Source organism: Melanaphis sacchari, unplaced genomic scaffold, assembly GCF_002803265.2.
Source record: "Melanaphis sacchari strain LSU unplaced genomic scaffold, SCAv2.0 Contig108_pilon_pilon, whole genome shotgun sequence".
Taxonomy (NCBI): domain Eukaryota; kingdom Metazoa; phylum Arthropoda; class Insecta; order Hemiptera; family Aphididae; genus Melanaphis; species Melanaphis sacchari.
Window position 1 is genome coordinate 707,962 of NW_020270415.1, and position 19,453 is coordinate 727,414.

General features: G+C 23.4%; 1 protein-coding gene across 8 annotated transcripts in view; it reads left to right on the forward strand.

Moving 5' to 3' along the window:
• Positions 1-19,453, forward strand: part of LOC112603431 (coiled-coil domain-containing protein CG32809) — a 122,543-nt gene that overhangs the window by 3,360 nt on the left and 99,730 nt on the right. For 6 of the 8 annotated variants that reach the window (XM_025351968.1, XM_025351967.1, XM_025351971.1 and 3 more), the window contains exons 1-4: positions 1,157-1,220; positions 14,918-15,033; positions 15,329-15,355; positions 16,257-16,428. In XM_025351968.1, coding sequence (XP_025207753.1) covers positions 15,022-15,033; positions 15,329-15,355; positions 16,257-16,428 — 211 coding nt within the window. In that variant the 5' untranslated portion in view covers positions 1,157-1,220; positions 14,918-15,021. Of the gene's footprint in view, positions 1-1,156; positions 1,221-14,917; positions 15,034-15,328; positions 15,356-16,256; positions 16,429-19,453 lie in introns of those variants that run through there. The other 2 variants (XM_025351974.1, XM_025351969.1) reach the window with 2 other exon arrangements.

Sequence of the window (19,453 nt, forward strand, 5' to 3'; positions counted from 1 at the left end):
GTAGAATATATTCTTAAAAATACACAATCGATGAATAAATACCGAATACCGAATAGTCATTTTTATTTATTGGCGTTTAAAGTTTAGATGAGTTTAAACCTAACCTTTATCCACGCTATAAATTTCAATAAATTAATAAATACTTGGTCCAGCAATAAAAAAAAATTAATTTTTTATACATATAAGTTGTAAAAAATTAAACATATCCTCATTGTACTGCTGCAGTGATTATTTAATAATTACAATAACAGTTGGTATCATACCGTTGTATTTGAACTGTTAGTTTACATATAATCGTATATTATTATGAAATTCAAAATCGTACAATTATATATGTAGACCCGCCCCAGTAAATGTACGTCCTATGTATCTGTTCGTTTTATACTATTGCCATTTAACAAAACGAAGTCGTTAAGTTATTTTTGTCTTAATTTTTTTTTCATATATCTGTTAAATATATTTTAATTAAGAACAGTATCTTTGGCGGAAAGAAAAATATAATTATTATCGATGTTCATTAATATGTATTTCCATCGCGGCAGGGCGTTCGTCCATATTATATTGTACATACCTCTTACTTATATATAACATCACTGCTGCCGTACAGTATTATTTATACATCATAATTCGCGCGTACAAGATTTAACAAAAAAATTTTTAAATAATCTGGCAACGGTTCGAAATGACGCTTGTAACTTCTCGTCACACTTCTTAGTTATATATATTAGATAGAGTATATCGTGTGTGTGCATGTGAAAATTATGTAGTGTGTACCAAATGTGTGCCGGCGACCTGCACTCTTACTATAGTAACTTCTAATAGCTTTTTTAAATAGACATTTTAGGCCTTGATTAGTATGTATATTCATATGATGTAATCTACACTTAATATTTATTTTTTACAACTAAAAAAAATGTTAATTCTAAGTTTAAAGGATTGTTGTTTTAAGCGTGAATTGTTTTAAAAAACATTAGAATAAACTGTAAAATTAGTGTGGCTTGTTAAACGGATCACCTTGTTTCTTTTAACTGTCATGGTGGGAGAAATGGAATGAAATAAAATGTAAAAAAAAAAAACAATAATACATTCGGCCGCCTGCTGGCTGGCACGGGTTTTGTCGTACCACGGCGCGGCGGAGCAGTACACAGTTAATATCGTGGTGGTTCGCACAGTTGTATGTTAACGCAATGATCGTGAACGGGACGTAACAACCATAGATCGTAAGTCTTATTAATCGTAAACGACTTTTGGAATATTGTGACGTTCATAGATTTCTCAGTGGAAATCGCGTACCATTTTCTACATATTGACAATGCGGTAAGGACGTCTTGCGTAGCGCGTACAAACAGTAGTTGATACTCTGCACATAGATGTGATATTTAATATATTATGTACAATGAGATCCCTAATACTGAGCATTCTTTGTCATCGTAATTATTTCCGTAATTCAGAGAGTTTAGTCCGTAAAATGTTTGTAGTTTGAAAAAACTGTTCGCAAAAAAAAAAAATGTTGGTACTTGATTTAAATATGTCTATTGGGGTTTAATTACATTATAGATATTATAGTATCCATATTATAGATGTTGTAGTAAACGTCCAAAATAATACTTATATTATTTTAAAGTTTGTACATTTTGCTCAATGTAAAAATTAAATAAAACCTTAGGATTGTAAATATGTGTATAATAATAGTATTTACGAAAATATAGTAGGTATTAAAAATTTAAAACATATGGTATGTTTAATTTTTTTCCCCACAACATTCACTTTCAGCTGCAGTAGTTAAATATAGTAAAAAGTTTTCAAACATTTTATTTTACACTAATGTTTCGGCTTACTATTAAATTTGTTGCTTTTAATATAATAATAATATTACGATATCTTTAAAGTTGTTGCGTATTAAACACGACCCATATTAGTTAATAGCATTTAAATTCATATTATTAACTATTCATTTATAATTATTGTCCTGTTCTATAAAGTCGCTAAAAACTATAAAAACGTAATTTTCAAATTAACCATAAGCTATTAAAATGTACAAATCATACAATTATCAAAAACAATGTTATCGTTAAATATTTTTAATTATTTTGAAATATATTTATATTTATTTTTTTATTTTCTTAAATTTTTTAATATACAATTAATACATTAAAAAGTGGTAAAGTAAGTAACCACTTTGCTGTATAGCAAGAGTTTAGTTTATTAATGATGGGTTTTTTAAATTTGAATTCAATAATGAATCATGATAAACGATTAAGGGATGATCTAACTTTTGATAACCAACGTTACCAAACAATTATATTTATAACAATATTAAAATATTAATAAATATTTCTATTTTTTTTTTTGATTTTTACTAATTATAAGTATTTTTTTTAAAAATCTGAAAACTTTCAATTTTGACCTCTCAAAAGTACTTGTTTATTTAAATTGTTATAGGAAACACAATTGTTTCAAAAGAACATTTCATTGTAAAAAAATTTACATTCAACATTACGCTCAGAAGCTTGAAATTATAGAAACTTTATTTTGAAAACCTATAACTTTGAACTACAGTGATTGTAGATGGACATGATATCACTATACATTAAAAAAATATGTATGCATTATGCATATATAATGGTTTTTTTTATTATTACTCATTAAATTGATACAATTAATATAACTTATTATTGTCCTATTAATATATTTATTCTTAAAATATAACATTGTATACGAAATTGTTACGTAACATTTAGAGAAAAAGACATATAATACTTTTTTTTCTAATTGATCTAACGGATTTGACTAATAAAATATAAATAATCATGTAATATAAAAAAAAAAAATGTAATTCATTATCTAGGAATGTAGATTAAACGATATATTTTTCTAAATTAAATATTGCACATTGTTAACCAAGGTGACAAAAGTCAGATTGAACTTGGGGTGTATATGTTTTACGTAATTCGTATTTATAAATATATAATATAACTTATAAGTAGTAAAATAGTATAGAAATAAAAATAAAAATAAAAATCTTAGATTAATAATTTTTTTTTCATTTATATATATAATTCTGTTTTTTTTTTCAATGCTTATTTAGAACTTAAGTTGCTTCTTGAGTTCTTGTAAATAATAATTCGCATTTTACATACATCACTATATTAATATAATTTATTATTATTAGTATAAATAATAAATTATAATAAATTATTATTATTATAATAATAATTGTAAAATATATATTAATTGATTTTGAGTTCATATAAGAAAAAAATATAAAACATATGAGTAGGTATATGTTTCAATGCAATTTAATAAAACTATTCCAAGGTTAGATTAAAAACTATTTTACATTATATTTGGTTCAATATTGAACATGAAGATATTTGACACGAAATGAAGGCGCAGGTAGCGAGTTATAGTTGTGTGAAATATAGCTAACAGTTTCCTATGATAAATTATATATGTATGCAAATAATCAGAGGATACATGAAAAAAATATTGCTAATGTATAAAAAAAAACTACGCATCATTTTTTTACCTTTTAAGCATCACAGGTATCTCTAATCCTGTTTGTATGTGAATAGTGAATACACAATTGGTAGGTACTCAAGCCTTAGATTATGAATTGACTATTGAGCCAAATAGACATTTGCCATGAGTGACCTACTCTAGTTGTGGGATCGTTCAGATATTTTAGGACGTAGATAAATATAATATATAAATAATATAACTTTAAAAATGTTTGTTTAACAATTAATTATTTGTAAGTATATATAATTGTATTCCTAACTATATTATTAATAGTTTTTTATTTTTTAATTTGTTATAAATTATACTAAATATACTATATAATATAATTATATTACACAAAATAGTGAGGTTATGAATAAAGTATTATATTATTTAAAAAATCGATACATCGAAGTATCTTTTAGTTTTTTGTTTTTTTTAATATTGGTATTTTGTATAATATTAATATAAAATAAATGTAAAAATATTAAATAGAACTATAGCTAGTTGAAATTAAAATTATGAAATTAATTTCTGTTGAATGAGTTTCATGACATTTAAAAAGAATCCACTGCCGAGAATCATTTATATTCTGCTTTTCCTTTACACCTTAATACTCTAGGTTTTATCATATTCAATCTCATGAAATAGTATTGGGATTCTAATCGCATTTTTTAAACCTTTTAGTTTTTACTTAGCTAATGGTATACAACCATCGCGTTTAAAACATTGCTACTTTTGCATATTATTCCAGTTGAAATCAGTTTTTTTTTCTAACAAAATTGGATCTCAATTTTAAATATATAAGGAATAAAGCTATGAAGGTTATTTACAGTCTAAAATCTTGTTAAAATAATGAAACAAAATATTTTTGAAATATATAATTCAAATTAAGGAAAAACCTATACAAAAAATGAGACAATAATTTAGTGTGTCACCAAGTCTGAAATCATTTGCTAGTGCACTTAGATATCTATCACGTTTCTAGTCCTACATCGATTTACTGACTATACGTTCATATTATATTTAAATGACACTGGTATCGAATTATTGTTTGATATCATCGACGTAATAGTTATTTGTAGTTTATTTAATTATACTAATAGTTAGGTATAACGAGTATTTTTTTATCTCGTAATATTATTATGATAGTATACATTTAGGAGCATATTCACGATGCCGTGGAACTACGATTTCACGTGTGATTTGTGACATTTGTTTGAAAAGTAATTCTAACAATTATTTTTTTTACAAATCAATCGCATAATAAAATTATATGATTTTCGATTTGTTAGACTTAGTTTAAATTTGCTGTATAGCTCTCTAGGATACAAAGTTTTAAAATGTTTAATTACTACTTTCTAATGGAATTTATATTGAACACAACTTACATAATCAAATTCAATAACGTTAATTTTTAATAACTTTATTACAGTAAGCAATATTATTTCTGATTCATACGAAACTACGTCTGCAGTATTGATGTCTTTTTTTTTCTAGAAAATCTGTTAAAACATATTTCATTGGTATTTTATACTGCGATATATGCGATCTTCAAATCTAATATTTGTTGAATTCCGTGTTTCATGTGCTACTACATAATGCCTATTTAAAGTGGTTTATTTAATTAATGACCCCCATAAATTAAAGTTTGACGTGTTATTATGTAAACAATAATACTACCAGACAATGTACGGTTTTTATATATTTAGTGGAAATTATAATATTAAAATAATAAAATTATACCTTTTTGTATAAATATGTGTTTATTAATATTGACAAATTTCGTTTAATTTTGAATTAAAAAAATGATATAATTGCAAATCATGATAATAATGTTTTTAATTAAATATTAAAGAAACCTACGTGTGATGAATAACGATTATTTACTATATATTATTGCAATATGTGTTTTGAATAATTTTAGCCACAGTTTATGTTCGATTAATATTAATAGCCTAAAGTAATGTTGATTAGTTTGCGTTGGAAAGAAATAATAATATCCATAATTGAACAATGCTCAATTTAATACTAGGATTTCAGGAACAGTTTTTAAAATATAATGTTATATACCTGTAGTCTGTAGGCTGTATATAGTAACAAATTTAGGATTATATATTTTTTTAACTTGACTAAACTTTAAAACATTTTTGTGTTTTAATACTATAATTAATGCACTAACAACGTTTATTGTAAAGATTTTGAATAAAATATAATTTGTTTCATGTTTTTCATTTAATAATAATTTATATTTATTTTACTTATAACGAATAAGAATTCTTTAAAATTATGCAAGAGATGTTTGAGACTCAATTTATTTATTATTGAATACAATGTTTTGTATTTATTTTTTAATAAGTATAAAATAAGAATTAAAGGAAACTTTAAAGAGTTGTCTGGGTACTTTTATATTTATACTTGTCATCATTATCATTACAGTACATATTTTACTTATGTTTCAATGTATAATCTACGAAAAGAAATTCTTGGAACTTAATGTCAATAAAAAATAAACACTGTTTTTAATTTAAAACTCTCTACATTCAATATAATGTTCATTATTACATGAAATAAAAGTGTAAAATACATTATTTTTGAAGTAGGTGCGACGATATAGTGAATAGTATGGTAAATATGTATAAATATATTATATACATAATATATACTCATTTAAATCAAATTTTATTTCTAATATCTCATATATTTATTGATTTTTGTACGTATACAAAACCCATCGTTGAAGCAATAAAATATAGTAACACTTTATTATGATTTATGTACACCGACATATAGCCCGTGACTCCGTGTAAGTGTAGATTTTCTTTTTACATAGGTACTTTTATTTGATAACATTTATTCTGTTGAACATCCGAAGGAAAATAATTTAATCTTTCTGAAAATTCCTATACCATTAACAATAAACGTGTTTCCTTTTTCCAAAACCTTTTTTTCCAATGGCACTATTTAATTTATTTTTAAATTCTTAAATTGATGTGCCATTTACTTCGATTAATATTTGTAATGATACTCTGACACGTTTAACTGCTGAATCACCATTGGAAAATTATTTTTTATTAGTTTCATGACAACTATTAACTAAAGATAAAATTATAACTTAATTTACTAATGTATCAAAAAGCTTTTTTATTTTAAGTTTGAAATGTTTAACCACTAATTTATTCTATTCTTATCGTTCATCGGTTTCTTATGGGAAACATTTTGATTTAATAGATTATATTATTAAATTTCAATGGTATTATTTTCTTTTCATTATTTCAATAAATTGATGAAATTAAAATCTAAGCATAATATGTATTTTACTTAAAGTTGTCATATTATAGCTAACCTAACTAAATTTTCACTGAAACATAAAATAATTAAATCCAACAACCACAAACATTTATATAATTGTGAACAAATCAAAACCATAAAAATAAATTAATGGTTTTATAATCAAAATATTTGTTAGGAACTATAAAGCAAAGTTACAGCAACAGAATACGGTATTATAATTGTTACCTATTCAACATAATTTACTACCCAAAAACAAGGGAATTCTATTGATAGTGTTCTTATACTTATATATTTCTGATAAAATCTGTTCTTGTCCATGTTTAGAGATATCGTTAGAGTTTCGCTTTACAATAATTTGTCATATCTATTTAATCCATTGTTTAGTTTCTATAATATAAATGGTTTCGAATAAACATAATAGACAACATAATATCCCTTTTATATGGTGTAAGTCTAATGTATTAATTAATATAACTATCAAATATTATCTAATATCTCTATATTTTCGCATCTTGTACAATTTTTCTCTGAAATTTATGCGTTATATTATATGTTTAACTTATAATTAACATACGCTCACACAGTAGTTATGTAATTTTATTAAGTAAAAATATATCAATGTTAAGAATATTTTTAATTTTATACCACGTATGATGTAAAATCTATTGTCAGTGTAAATTATGGTTATACCTACATGGCTAGATATATAATACATTTATTTTTGGGATAAGGAGAAAAAATTTTCAGTTATAATGGTTTCAAAAACATAAATTGTATTTCATATTTGTTATCAATAATTATTGGTAAGTTCATGAAAAAATATTCTACCATTCGTCGTTTTAAGTTGCAGAAAATGTTAATGGTATATATTTCAAACTGTAGATTTACATTTTTACTTCTTGTTAGTGAGACGTTTGATATAGGTTTAATAGCTATACGTGTTTAACATAATATAATGTGTAAATATATAAGTTTAATTTTTCAAATGCTTAGATGTAAATAGTTTTGCATAAGATCATAACTTGGTCATTCCGCGTCGATGTCAACCTAAGCTAATTAAATTTGTTTTACGTTTCTGTAACACAGTTTGTATTTTTTATTTTTATTGAAACAATATGTTGTACGTTTTCTTGGATAAAATTCAAATCCATTAAATATTCATATAATTTTGGTCAGTTTGGAATAATCGCAATAATTGTTCTGTACACAACCATCATTTATGTATATTAGTATAATATAATTATATTCTGTCGCCAGATTTCAATGATTTTTCACGTTTTCTTATGATCGATTTTTAAAACGTGTTTTAGAATTATTAAAAAACACTTTATAATCAGTAGAATATAATATAGCATTGGTATGCGGTTATAAAATCTATTTTATTTGTACTGATCAATTGTTATAATGTATGTTATAAATTGACCCGCACGAACAAAATTTAACTTTTAGATTCTGAGTGAAGCAATGAATGTATTAATTTTAGAATGATTTTTTTTTTTGTGTGTGTGTGTGTGTGTGTGTCATAACCTTTTAAAGCGATAAAAATGCTTGAATTTTCAACCATTGTATTTTATTTATTATTATTATTTATTTTTTTTTTTTTATAAAAACTGAATTTAATTAGCGCGTTGAGGAGGATAAAATCCTATACTTTTTTTGTGAAAACAAGTATCCATAGGTTTTCAACAAAATTTATATTTTAATTTAGTTGTTATTCAAAAAAACTTAAATAGTAATCGTAGATATTTTAAATTTTCACCATATGTTTAAATTAGCATAGGAAATATAGGTTTTTAGTTATTCTTTATAATCCTTATAAAGTATTTTACACTTTTATCAAAATATATAATGTTATAAATATTAAACCATTTATTTTTTTTCATTTTCATAGTGAATAAATTTGAATAGTGTTATTGAAGCGTATCTTTTTTTCGGAAACATTCGATGCATTACACACTATTTGTTAATTTTGAGATTAATTTCGGAAGAATTAGCTATACTTTCTTTAAATAAATACATAATATAAAAACGTGTATTTAATTCTGTGCGTCTATGACTTAACAGTTAAATTAGTAAATATCTACTTAATTGTAATATAATATATTTATACATGTACTACATGTATGATATTTCAGAAAATAAAATTTATTGGGAACTCAATATTTTACGTGACGTGTTTTTCGTATAACGAGTTGAAGGATTTGTGAAGTCGAAAGGTGAAACAACGTTGACCACGCGTATAATTAGTACATTTTGATTTTGATTTATTTCTTTCACTAGTCATTCTTTATCAGTAAATTCCAGCTATGTAATTTTCCAAAGAAGGTTTTACCGATATTATATGTTTGTAAACTGATCAATACTTTTAGCGAAAACTAAATGGTGTAAATGGTCATTTTTTTAAACTGTCTGTCACGAAATTGAGAATAAAGTCTATCAAAGTTGATTTTTCCTGACAAATATCATTTTAGTACAATATATTTGTTTCATTTTTAATTTACTTACTTACAGCTCCGTTTTACAAATCAACGACATGACACAGTTAACTAAATAGACAATTTTATTTAATTAAATAGTCAATTAATCAATTTCACTGAACAAATATAGAATATAGTTTGATGAAGTACAAATAATATAGGTAACAAAACAGGCTTCTTTAGAAACGGATTTATGTTGTGTGTTAATGTTGGAATCGTTTTTGTAAATATTTTTTTTGTATTCATTTCGCAATCTCAGAATGATCATTGACATTTTTTAAATCTTGTTACATAACGTGTATTTTATAGCATCTATATACAAATATACTAAAATAATGATAATAACTCCAGAAGTATTCGTGGTCTTTGGTTTAAGAACTTATTGACACACAAAACTTCTAAATATTATTACGTTATACTTATGTGTTGATATATCATACTCCATTAAGCTTCTTAGAGTATTTGTATCCGTATAATAAGGTGTTACATATCGCCATATAACATTATAATATACATTTTGAAAAGATATAGGTAAAATGTAATGACATCGTAAGAAGTTTTAAAGTTATGTTAACTACTACTACTACACTAAAATATATCAAGGTTTGTCAAGTATAATATTTATATTTTCAGAAATGTATACTCTTGTAGAAAGTTTAAGTTTGTTACAGAAATATTAAATACTTACAAGGATATCTTCCTACATAAATACAATTAAAAAGTTTTATATTATTTATTAGTTAAAATTCTGTATACATATTCTAAAGGATTAGTGATCTACATATACCATTTACGTTTAGGTGTAACAAAATAAATGTATTTAATATAATTGTTGTAGTTGATGTGAAACTAAATATATATTTAAAATAACAATATCTCGATTTAAGGAATACTCGTTTTTAAATATTTCAAAATTACATACTATAATATTGTTAATTTATAAGAAAACAAAAAAATTAAATTACGTTTATGCCTTATTTTAAAGTTTAGAATACCACAATTTTATTTTTTGCATTGTATATACATTTCTATAATATACTGTGTTAGCGGTTCTCAAACTTTTTTGTATGCAAAATCCTTATGTTCCTTAAAAAAAATTACGGAGCCTAAAAAATCAGAAATGTCTATTTAAGACAATAATATTTCATAAAATATAATGTAAATAGAAAATGATTTGCTTTAATTTTTTTTCTTTTAAATACAAAGCATATATAAAAAATATTTAGTTAATTTAATTGGAAAAAAAAGAACATATTATTTTAGTAATCTATGAATTTTAATATTTATTGATTTTAATGTGATTCATAATGTTTGCTTTTTTCATTAACGATATTTTAATATTTGGCTTGATAGATAGGAAATGGATGCGCATGTCTGATTTAGCATCTAATTTATTGCAATATTTTGTTTTTATTGATGCATATGATCAAAATCTGATTTCAAACAGGTATGTTGTTGCAAAAAAAAAGAAATGTTATTATCTACAGCTTTTTTATTTATAAATTTATATTTGTTAGTAATACTGCTACTGTGCCAAAATATTCAAAAATATTTTTTAGTGACGATAGTATTTCATTTAAATGTTGTTCAATTCCGTCATATATTTCATGAAATTCTTCAATATTACCATCAATATCATAAATAAAAAAAAATTATATATATATATATATATATATATATATTATATTATAATTTAAATGTAATTAATACAGTCATGCTCACGGAGCCACGCAATCCCTTGGCTACTTTTGTGGAGCCCTAGGCCCTGAGAACCGCTGTACTACCTATATAAAACATTACATTGGGTTCAAGTATTTTTCGATAATATATTTTAATTTTATTAATTGGTAGTTAATAACATTCATCATATTGTTTACGACCATTACGTTTTCAAAAACCTACCTAAACTAAATTTAGTTAACCATTTATCAATAATTAATTAACATAATATCTTATTGAAACTTATAACATATATAGCTTATTGTGTTTCAAATATAATTCTTAAGTAAAAATAATGTTCCATTTAGCGACCATAGTTTTACTTAAATTTTTACTATAAATTGAATACAATTAATACTTTGAAAATGATATAATAGTATTACAGTTGCCTACATTAAAAAAACCCATGGGTAATGTACGTTCAATTAAAAAGAAAATTTAATTGAAAATTACATTCAGTAACATATATATATATACATGTCTAGTAGTAACTTAAATAAGTGTGTGCATGTGTGTGAGTGCGTATTATATATGTTCAGCAAACTTATATGAATTATTATAGAATTAAATTGTTTAGAAGACAACGTAGTGATGTTAAATATAACTCATCAGTTAAAAACCGCTTTAGTGCGATATATAATACGTTATCACGTATACATCTTAATTATCGCAGCGGTAGAGTTTTATTGATTCGTAAAATCCATAAGTTTCACAATATATTAGCTTATAGTGCTTGTTTTTTTAATAATTGTACTTATATAAGATTTCGAACACCAAATTATGTTAATATATATTTTATATATAAATATATGTATATATATACGTATGTATGATTTTCTACCTATACAACTATGGTTATAATATTATATTTTTAATTGTAATTTGTTATGATACCTAACAAGCATTAATTAAGTAACATATTATACGCTTTTTTCAGTTATGTTTTTTCCTACTTCTTATTAGCGCATTTATTTTAAAATATAAAGTTAAGTTTCCACTTAAATTCCACAATATTATAACCCTTAGTGAGTAGGTAATATTTAAAAAAAGTATTGGCTATAAATAGCTTCAGTATGTTATGAAATTTTTATCATGTATGAAATATGGTAAACATTCATTAATTCATTAATTTTGATTAACACCAAAAAAATAAAATCGTATTTCCGTCAGTCAATATTATATTATTATTTAGCTATTTATGATTAAATATAACATTATTTAAGCAAAAATAAAATTACTGTTCTTATGAGTAGGTATATTGAAATTTTATAAGCATTATTTTAATAAAAATTATCATAGTTAAAAATTAATTCGTAGGTACCTTAATTTTTTTTCCAAACTACCTACATAATTTAGAAAACTATCGTATTATTATTTGTTCAGTATCAATGGTTACCATTAACATATTTGTTGCCCGCTTATAACTAGATTTAGTATTACCAATATGTTTCTACAATATTTTAAAATCCTAATCAGATATTGAGTTATTAATGTTATTCACTTTGCCTGGGTCTCCTCTCTACTTATATAGCATATATTTATTGATATTTAAATTAAAAGACAATATTATTTGTAACATAACAATCATTGAGGTAATTTAATTCTGATATTGAATAATTATTACTTTTTATATGTGTGTCTTACCCTATCCCATTTATATGTTGGACTTTTCCCATCTCACACAATTATTGATGTATACTCGTGTTGTAAGCGAACTATTCTAAACTATAAACATATTTTTGTTTATATACTCATTTATTGATAAGTTATAATTATCATAATCAGATTCTGTTGAAAATCAAGTGCCTAGGTTCCATATTACAACCATTTTCTTTGTATATATATTTTTTTTTAAGTGTATATTATTTTACATTTTACTTAATTCGACATATAGAAAATTAAATAGTAATAATAATATAAAATCATATAATTTAATATGATTTTAGAAATAACAATACTTATTTTAAGTACCTATTTTAAGCAATTTATAAATACTTATTATATTTAAATGTTTAAACAAAAATGTATATGGTTAAACTTTTTTGTTTAAATATTGTATTTTAGATATAAATAGAACTAAGAATTCGTGACTAAAAAAAATAATTTAATGTATTTTACAAAACATACATGATACAATAAATTATTATAGCTATTAAAGTAATAATAATTAATAATAATATTATTAAATGCAAAATAAAATAAATGCTATTTAACGACAGCGTGTATAAGAATTGCCTATTCAAAGTGCCGTGTTAAAAATATTTTCTTTGTTATATATCATTTTTTAGGTTTTTATCATAACATGTATCGGTAAGAATAAAGATAAATAATTCAATAATTAATTTAAGTATTGTTATTATTATTTTTTTAATTAATTAAAAAAACAAAAGACTCTTACTAGGTTATATTTTATTTTTTTTAATCTTTTAACCACTCATAGTGTTAATTGATATTATATTAATAATTAATGATCTTAATATTTTTAAGTTTGTTTTAAGATAAATTAATATTTAAACTTAAAAAAAAAGAAAAAAGAAAGTGATTACATATTATTGTAGATTATTTAATATAATACCTAGTTAAGTATTATTTTTTTAAATTTATAATATTTTAATTTGAAATTTCCTAATATATTTATTTAAGTAGATTTAGTAAAAGTATTTCAATGGTTATAATTTATTATTATAACTGTTATAAAATTAAATAATTTTAAAGACTAATAAAATATTTAGTATCATTTTTTTTTTCAAATTCATAACGTTAGTGGCGAATGGTAATACACATATTATAATTTAAAACGCTGAACTAGATATACTATACTGCATAGTAGAAACAAGTTATAATATAATAGTATAATAGTATAATAATTTACTATTGCTTATTGCCAACATTATACGCTTTTTATCATAAAACCATCGGTATGATACGTATATGTATAATGTTATGTAAAGAATGTATTCTTAGTTCATAAAATGTATTCTGTGTATTTGCAAAACGATTAACTTTAAAAAAGTATATTTTTTTAACATTTATCGATAGTAAAATTATTTTTATTGGTGTATTATTCTATAAATTTGGTAGATATTCAATATTTTATAATTTTTAATATGCATTTATAAAATGTGCGATAGTTTTGTTTCATAAAAAAAATATATAGTCGGGCCATTTATCGCGTATTTTACCCGCTTCATAAATATTATATCGAGAGCAATATAATATATTCTGGCGATTTACATCAGATAACATTTTATCTTCTTCAAATGTCCGATGTAAGATTAATTGATATTTGATTATTACAAGATATAATGACGCCAACATTATGCATATTAATTTGATTTTCGTATTAATAAATTACAAATTGTAATATATTGTAATATTATAAAAATTAATCGTGAAAAATTAAATTATTTACAATTTTATATAGTAATATTTACATTATAAAAGTATACACATAAGTTTATCGTCAAGGAGATGGTTTAACATAAATATAGGAATACTGCCAAAAATATAATTTACTATTAGCATATAATGTGGGCAATCATAAAAATTAACTATATTTAATCTATATCATCATGTAGTCGTTTAAATACAATCTTAAAAGTATAATGTTATATTATATAGCACATTTTAACTTATGTAACTAAAGGAAGGTTATAGATAAACTTTTAAATTCTATCATTATCACAATTTATTGTACGATATATAATTATACTGTTAAAAAAAAAAAATATATTAAAAATTACTTTTACAATACGTGTAGTACTCGGTCAATAGGATATCAATAATCTTCATTGGATAACTAGGAATAATCCTTTGGATGTAATATATATAAGACTATATAGTTAATTGACATAAAAAATTCCATTGTTAAATGGATTTTACCTTTTACGAGAATGTTTGCATTCATTAAGTTATTGTTTTTGCAGGTGATGAACTCCGTCGTGGTCGATCTTCGAGAAGAGACGATCCTCGGCGTCATACGCTATCCGGCGATCAACATCATAACTATCAACCGGCCCTGACAAGGTCTATGGATTTGGAGGTGAGTTGCCTGAAAAACATCAATTTCCGTTTTTTAATCCAAATAATTTACACATAATACTAATATACTTAGCTGCGTTCCTAAATATAATTCGGTACAACCGTATGTATTATAGTTCAATCACGCGTCACTAAATATATTATTACTGCCGCCTCAACTGTGCACAAATGAAAAAAACACCATTATTTTAATAAATTTTTATTATGCTATTGCTTTTACCATAACTAAATGAATATTTTGTTGTTGTTTTATTGCCACCATTTTGTTTGCTTTGTGGTGTACGATGTTATTATAGATGGGAACGAAAATGCAACGGAAAAAAGTAAGTCGTCGCCTAACATTGAATACTTACGGATATTTGTATAATAATATTATTAATTTTCCCATTACAGTTTTAGTATAATTTTTTAACGCAAACGTGTTTGTAAACTGTTTATATATTACATATAACGGCTTTGTTTCACTTAATTAAAAAACAAAATATTTTCTGTTTAAATCATATTCAGTACTGGTTTTTTTCAATACTTTATTTGAATCGGTTTTATTTGATTTTTAATCAATTTTCTTTTCAACCGTAAAATAAATTAAATTTCAAACTCATATAATAATTTATAAAGAACTCACCAGTCTTGATAATTTTTGTAGCTCATTTAATGAGTTTTTATACGGCCTGTGAATTCAATTATTTATTGCATTTTTAAATCAAATACTAAAAACATATTTATTTTTTTTTTTTGATTTTTTTATAATTTTAAAACTATTTGAACGACCACACTTAATTTTAATTATAATACACATTTGTTTTGTAGGTATTTACCATTTACTATAATAATTTTTATTAATATGTATACATGTATATATATTAAGTAAAAATATTTTAAATAATTACAATATATTTTTAGATTTATCCCATTCGTTTATATATATCATATTTTGGTGGATATTTTATTTACTTTTATTTGTTGTTAATCACATTACAGGGTACATTCGACATTTTTTTTCGTAACAAAATCATCACTATTTACGTAATTTGTGCTTATTCATATTTTATTATAATGAAATAGTACCACGCAAAATTTAACAGATGAGCACTTTTATTTTATAATATGAATAGCTTTTATATTATTATTAGATTTCAATATTATACTTGAATAGTAATATTGAGAATTGAATAAAAAGTAAATTATTATAGTTAATTTTAACGGTTTTCTTGTTGTTCATAGTCTCCAGCATCTAGGGGAGGATATCCGCCAGCTACTGGAATGCTGTTCGACGACGATCCAGGCATAATGTCCGAAGTTGAAACTAGCTCTACTGGGTTCCGAAGAGGTAACAAGCAGAGGAGTTCATTGCCGGTCGTCAGAACCCCTTCGAAAACTTTAGAGCGACCATTGGGTAAGTGAATACTTTTAAATATACATAATTTTTATTATAATTATTATACTAATAAGAAATCAAAAACATACCGGGTAAAATTTAAAATGAAACCTAATTTTTCTCTAAAACGTTTTGCGTTTTAATCTTCTGAAACTAATATAATAATAATTTAAATACAATTTCTAATAACTCAATTTATTGTTTTTCCAAAATGTTGAAAGATGAAATAGTTTTTTTATTAGTCTTACACATATAATATGTTACAACTGTCTTATAAAGCCTAACGTAGTTGAAACTTTACGTAATAAAATATAATTTTTAAAATTATTTTTAAACGTTGATCATGAACATAATAATTTGTAGATATGTGCTAAAATATATCACTGATAACGTTTTTTTTCCCATTTTGTGATTAAACTTTGTACATTAATAATGCAATATCGTAAAATATATATTGTAAATATGACAGAATGAATCCGACTGAAAGATTCATTTGTTCAAACTTACCATGTAACACTTTTAAACATATTAAGTCCAACAGTTGTATATTCAAAAAAAATATCTAACATTTCATTTTGTTATTTATAGATAAAGTTTTGACAAACAAGTTGTTAAAATTCTCAGTTTATCTGATATTATTTTATTATTTTTAAAATACATACATAATCTATCGTTTTTTATTTACAGTTATTTGTTATTCTATATAAGTAACAGGAATTTTTGTTTAATAAGAATGAGGTAATTTATTTGAAATATTATATAAAATATTATTTAGGTTAAAAAAAAAATTATTATATCTACATATAATAAATTATTTTTTTTAATTTTCAATACTTTTTTGTTAATAATTATTTAATTAATCATTAAAACAAAATTTGTAACATATTACTTGAAAATTTTTTTTAACGAACAATTTCGTTGGTTTTGGTACTTTGTAGAGCACAATGTATACAATATCGTTTTAAATACAATTTAATAATTTTGAGGTAGAAACACGTGATTTCACAGTGAAAGGAAAGGTTTATACCTCTTTTGGCATGCTCCGGGGTACTATAAAACCAGATAAACATTTTGTTTAAATTACATTCGGTTTCTTAAACGCGATGTCTATTGTAAAAACATTTTGAATAGAAATAGATCATAAGTTTAGCCTGGTTTGCTGGATCAAAAAAATACTAACGTGTATATTATAAACATTTTATATTATAGACATAAAAATACGATCCCGAATAGTAATTAATTAGTTGTCAATAATAAAACACTGTATAAGATTTACCAACATATAAAATCGATCATAAACTGGATTGGTTTAATTTAGTTTAATGGCACATATATTTGAAAAAAAAATTTAAATAAACCCCATTGTAGATATAATTTTGTATAATTATATAGTGTTGTTTATATCGCATTTTGTACCTTTTGTAACTTTGTCGTAGCTATTATATACGTGACCAAATCACAACATATTATAAATATTATTCATATACTTAATTATGCACAATATCTATGTATTATCATCTTTTCTTTTGACACGTAACGGTTTTATACAAGACAATAAAATAATTGTATTTATTATGATGTTAAATGAAAAATAACCCCAAAACCGTTTGTTGTAAATTTCTAATTAAGCTGTAGTAGATTAACTATTTTTATTTGACAAAATGCGAGGGACGACATATTTTAATTTTAATGTTTTTAATTAAGTAATTGAGTAGCTTTCAATATTGACTTTTAACTATTTTTCAAGCACTGTTAATAAACATTCTCAATGCGCTTTATTTAATTTCTTATCAAACACTCGCAGCAAAATAGTTCGTCGTCAGATTGAAATTTATCGAAACAAAATAAATCGCTTTATGTTTAAAAGAATCAGTATAATATATCAAAAATACAGATACAATACTATCTTCGCATCTTCGCAGACAATTGTATAACGGTTTAATCAAATCTTCAGTAAAGCTCGCCCTTAATACTTCATTTTATATCTACGTACATATTGTATATAATATGTTAGTGTTACAAAATATATTTTAATCTTAAAACTCTGAGCTATCGTAATTTATGTCTTGAAAGGTGACCCGATGTTGAATGATGAAATGGCTTTCCGTAATATGATGACTCACCCACGACAAAGTTTAGGTGAGCCATAGTTGATTACGCATACTATTTGGTAAAAAAAAAAAAAAAAAAATGACTTAAGAAACCACATATACACATTTTTACTGTTAGCTTTTGTATATCAGACACAAAACACCACTTTTTTTAATTTATATTTTTGTTATCCTTTATAATATTATTATACCGTTGTCTTAAAGTTATTGCATGCGACAAGAAAGTCTGTTTTTATGTTATACTTTATTTTATTATATATATATGTGTGTGTGTGTGTGTGTTTATTATTTTTACGTCTATACACAACTATATTTGATACACATATATTCAAATTATTTAATTTTAAATCAAATGGCTTTTAACCCAAAAATAACCTAAATACTTAACTCATAAGTGTAAGATACGATTTTAATTTAAGTTAAATGTATGAACATGAGTTTATTATTATAATTAATAATATACTTGTAGAGTTAATTATAAATAGAAAACTGTTCTTCACATTTTATTTTGCTCAAAATTCTTTGATCTTAATTATAGGATTTGCCTAAATATAAGTTTCTTGAAATGTTGAAATAACCATAGTTCAAATGTGCACTCGTGGGCTAAGATTAGTTTTAAATTTTCATAACTTGTGTTACTATGACAAATACTTATTTATATTTAATATAAATAATTAAAGTTAGAGGTAAAATTTTTAAATTCTAAATGTATTATAATGTATTTTAATAATTTATTAACTGTTTCTTAATCAAATAAAATAACCTTAACTCAAAATTTACAAGCGTTTTTAATTTTACGTTCATTTGCTTTAATTTTATTTAAAATGTACGTGATCTTATTTTTGCAAATTTTTATGCCATTATATTATATCTTATGTTAAAATTACGATTTTTAAATTATACATTAAACTCTAGCAATAATTAGTTAATTT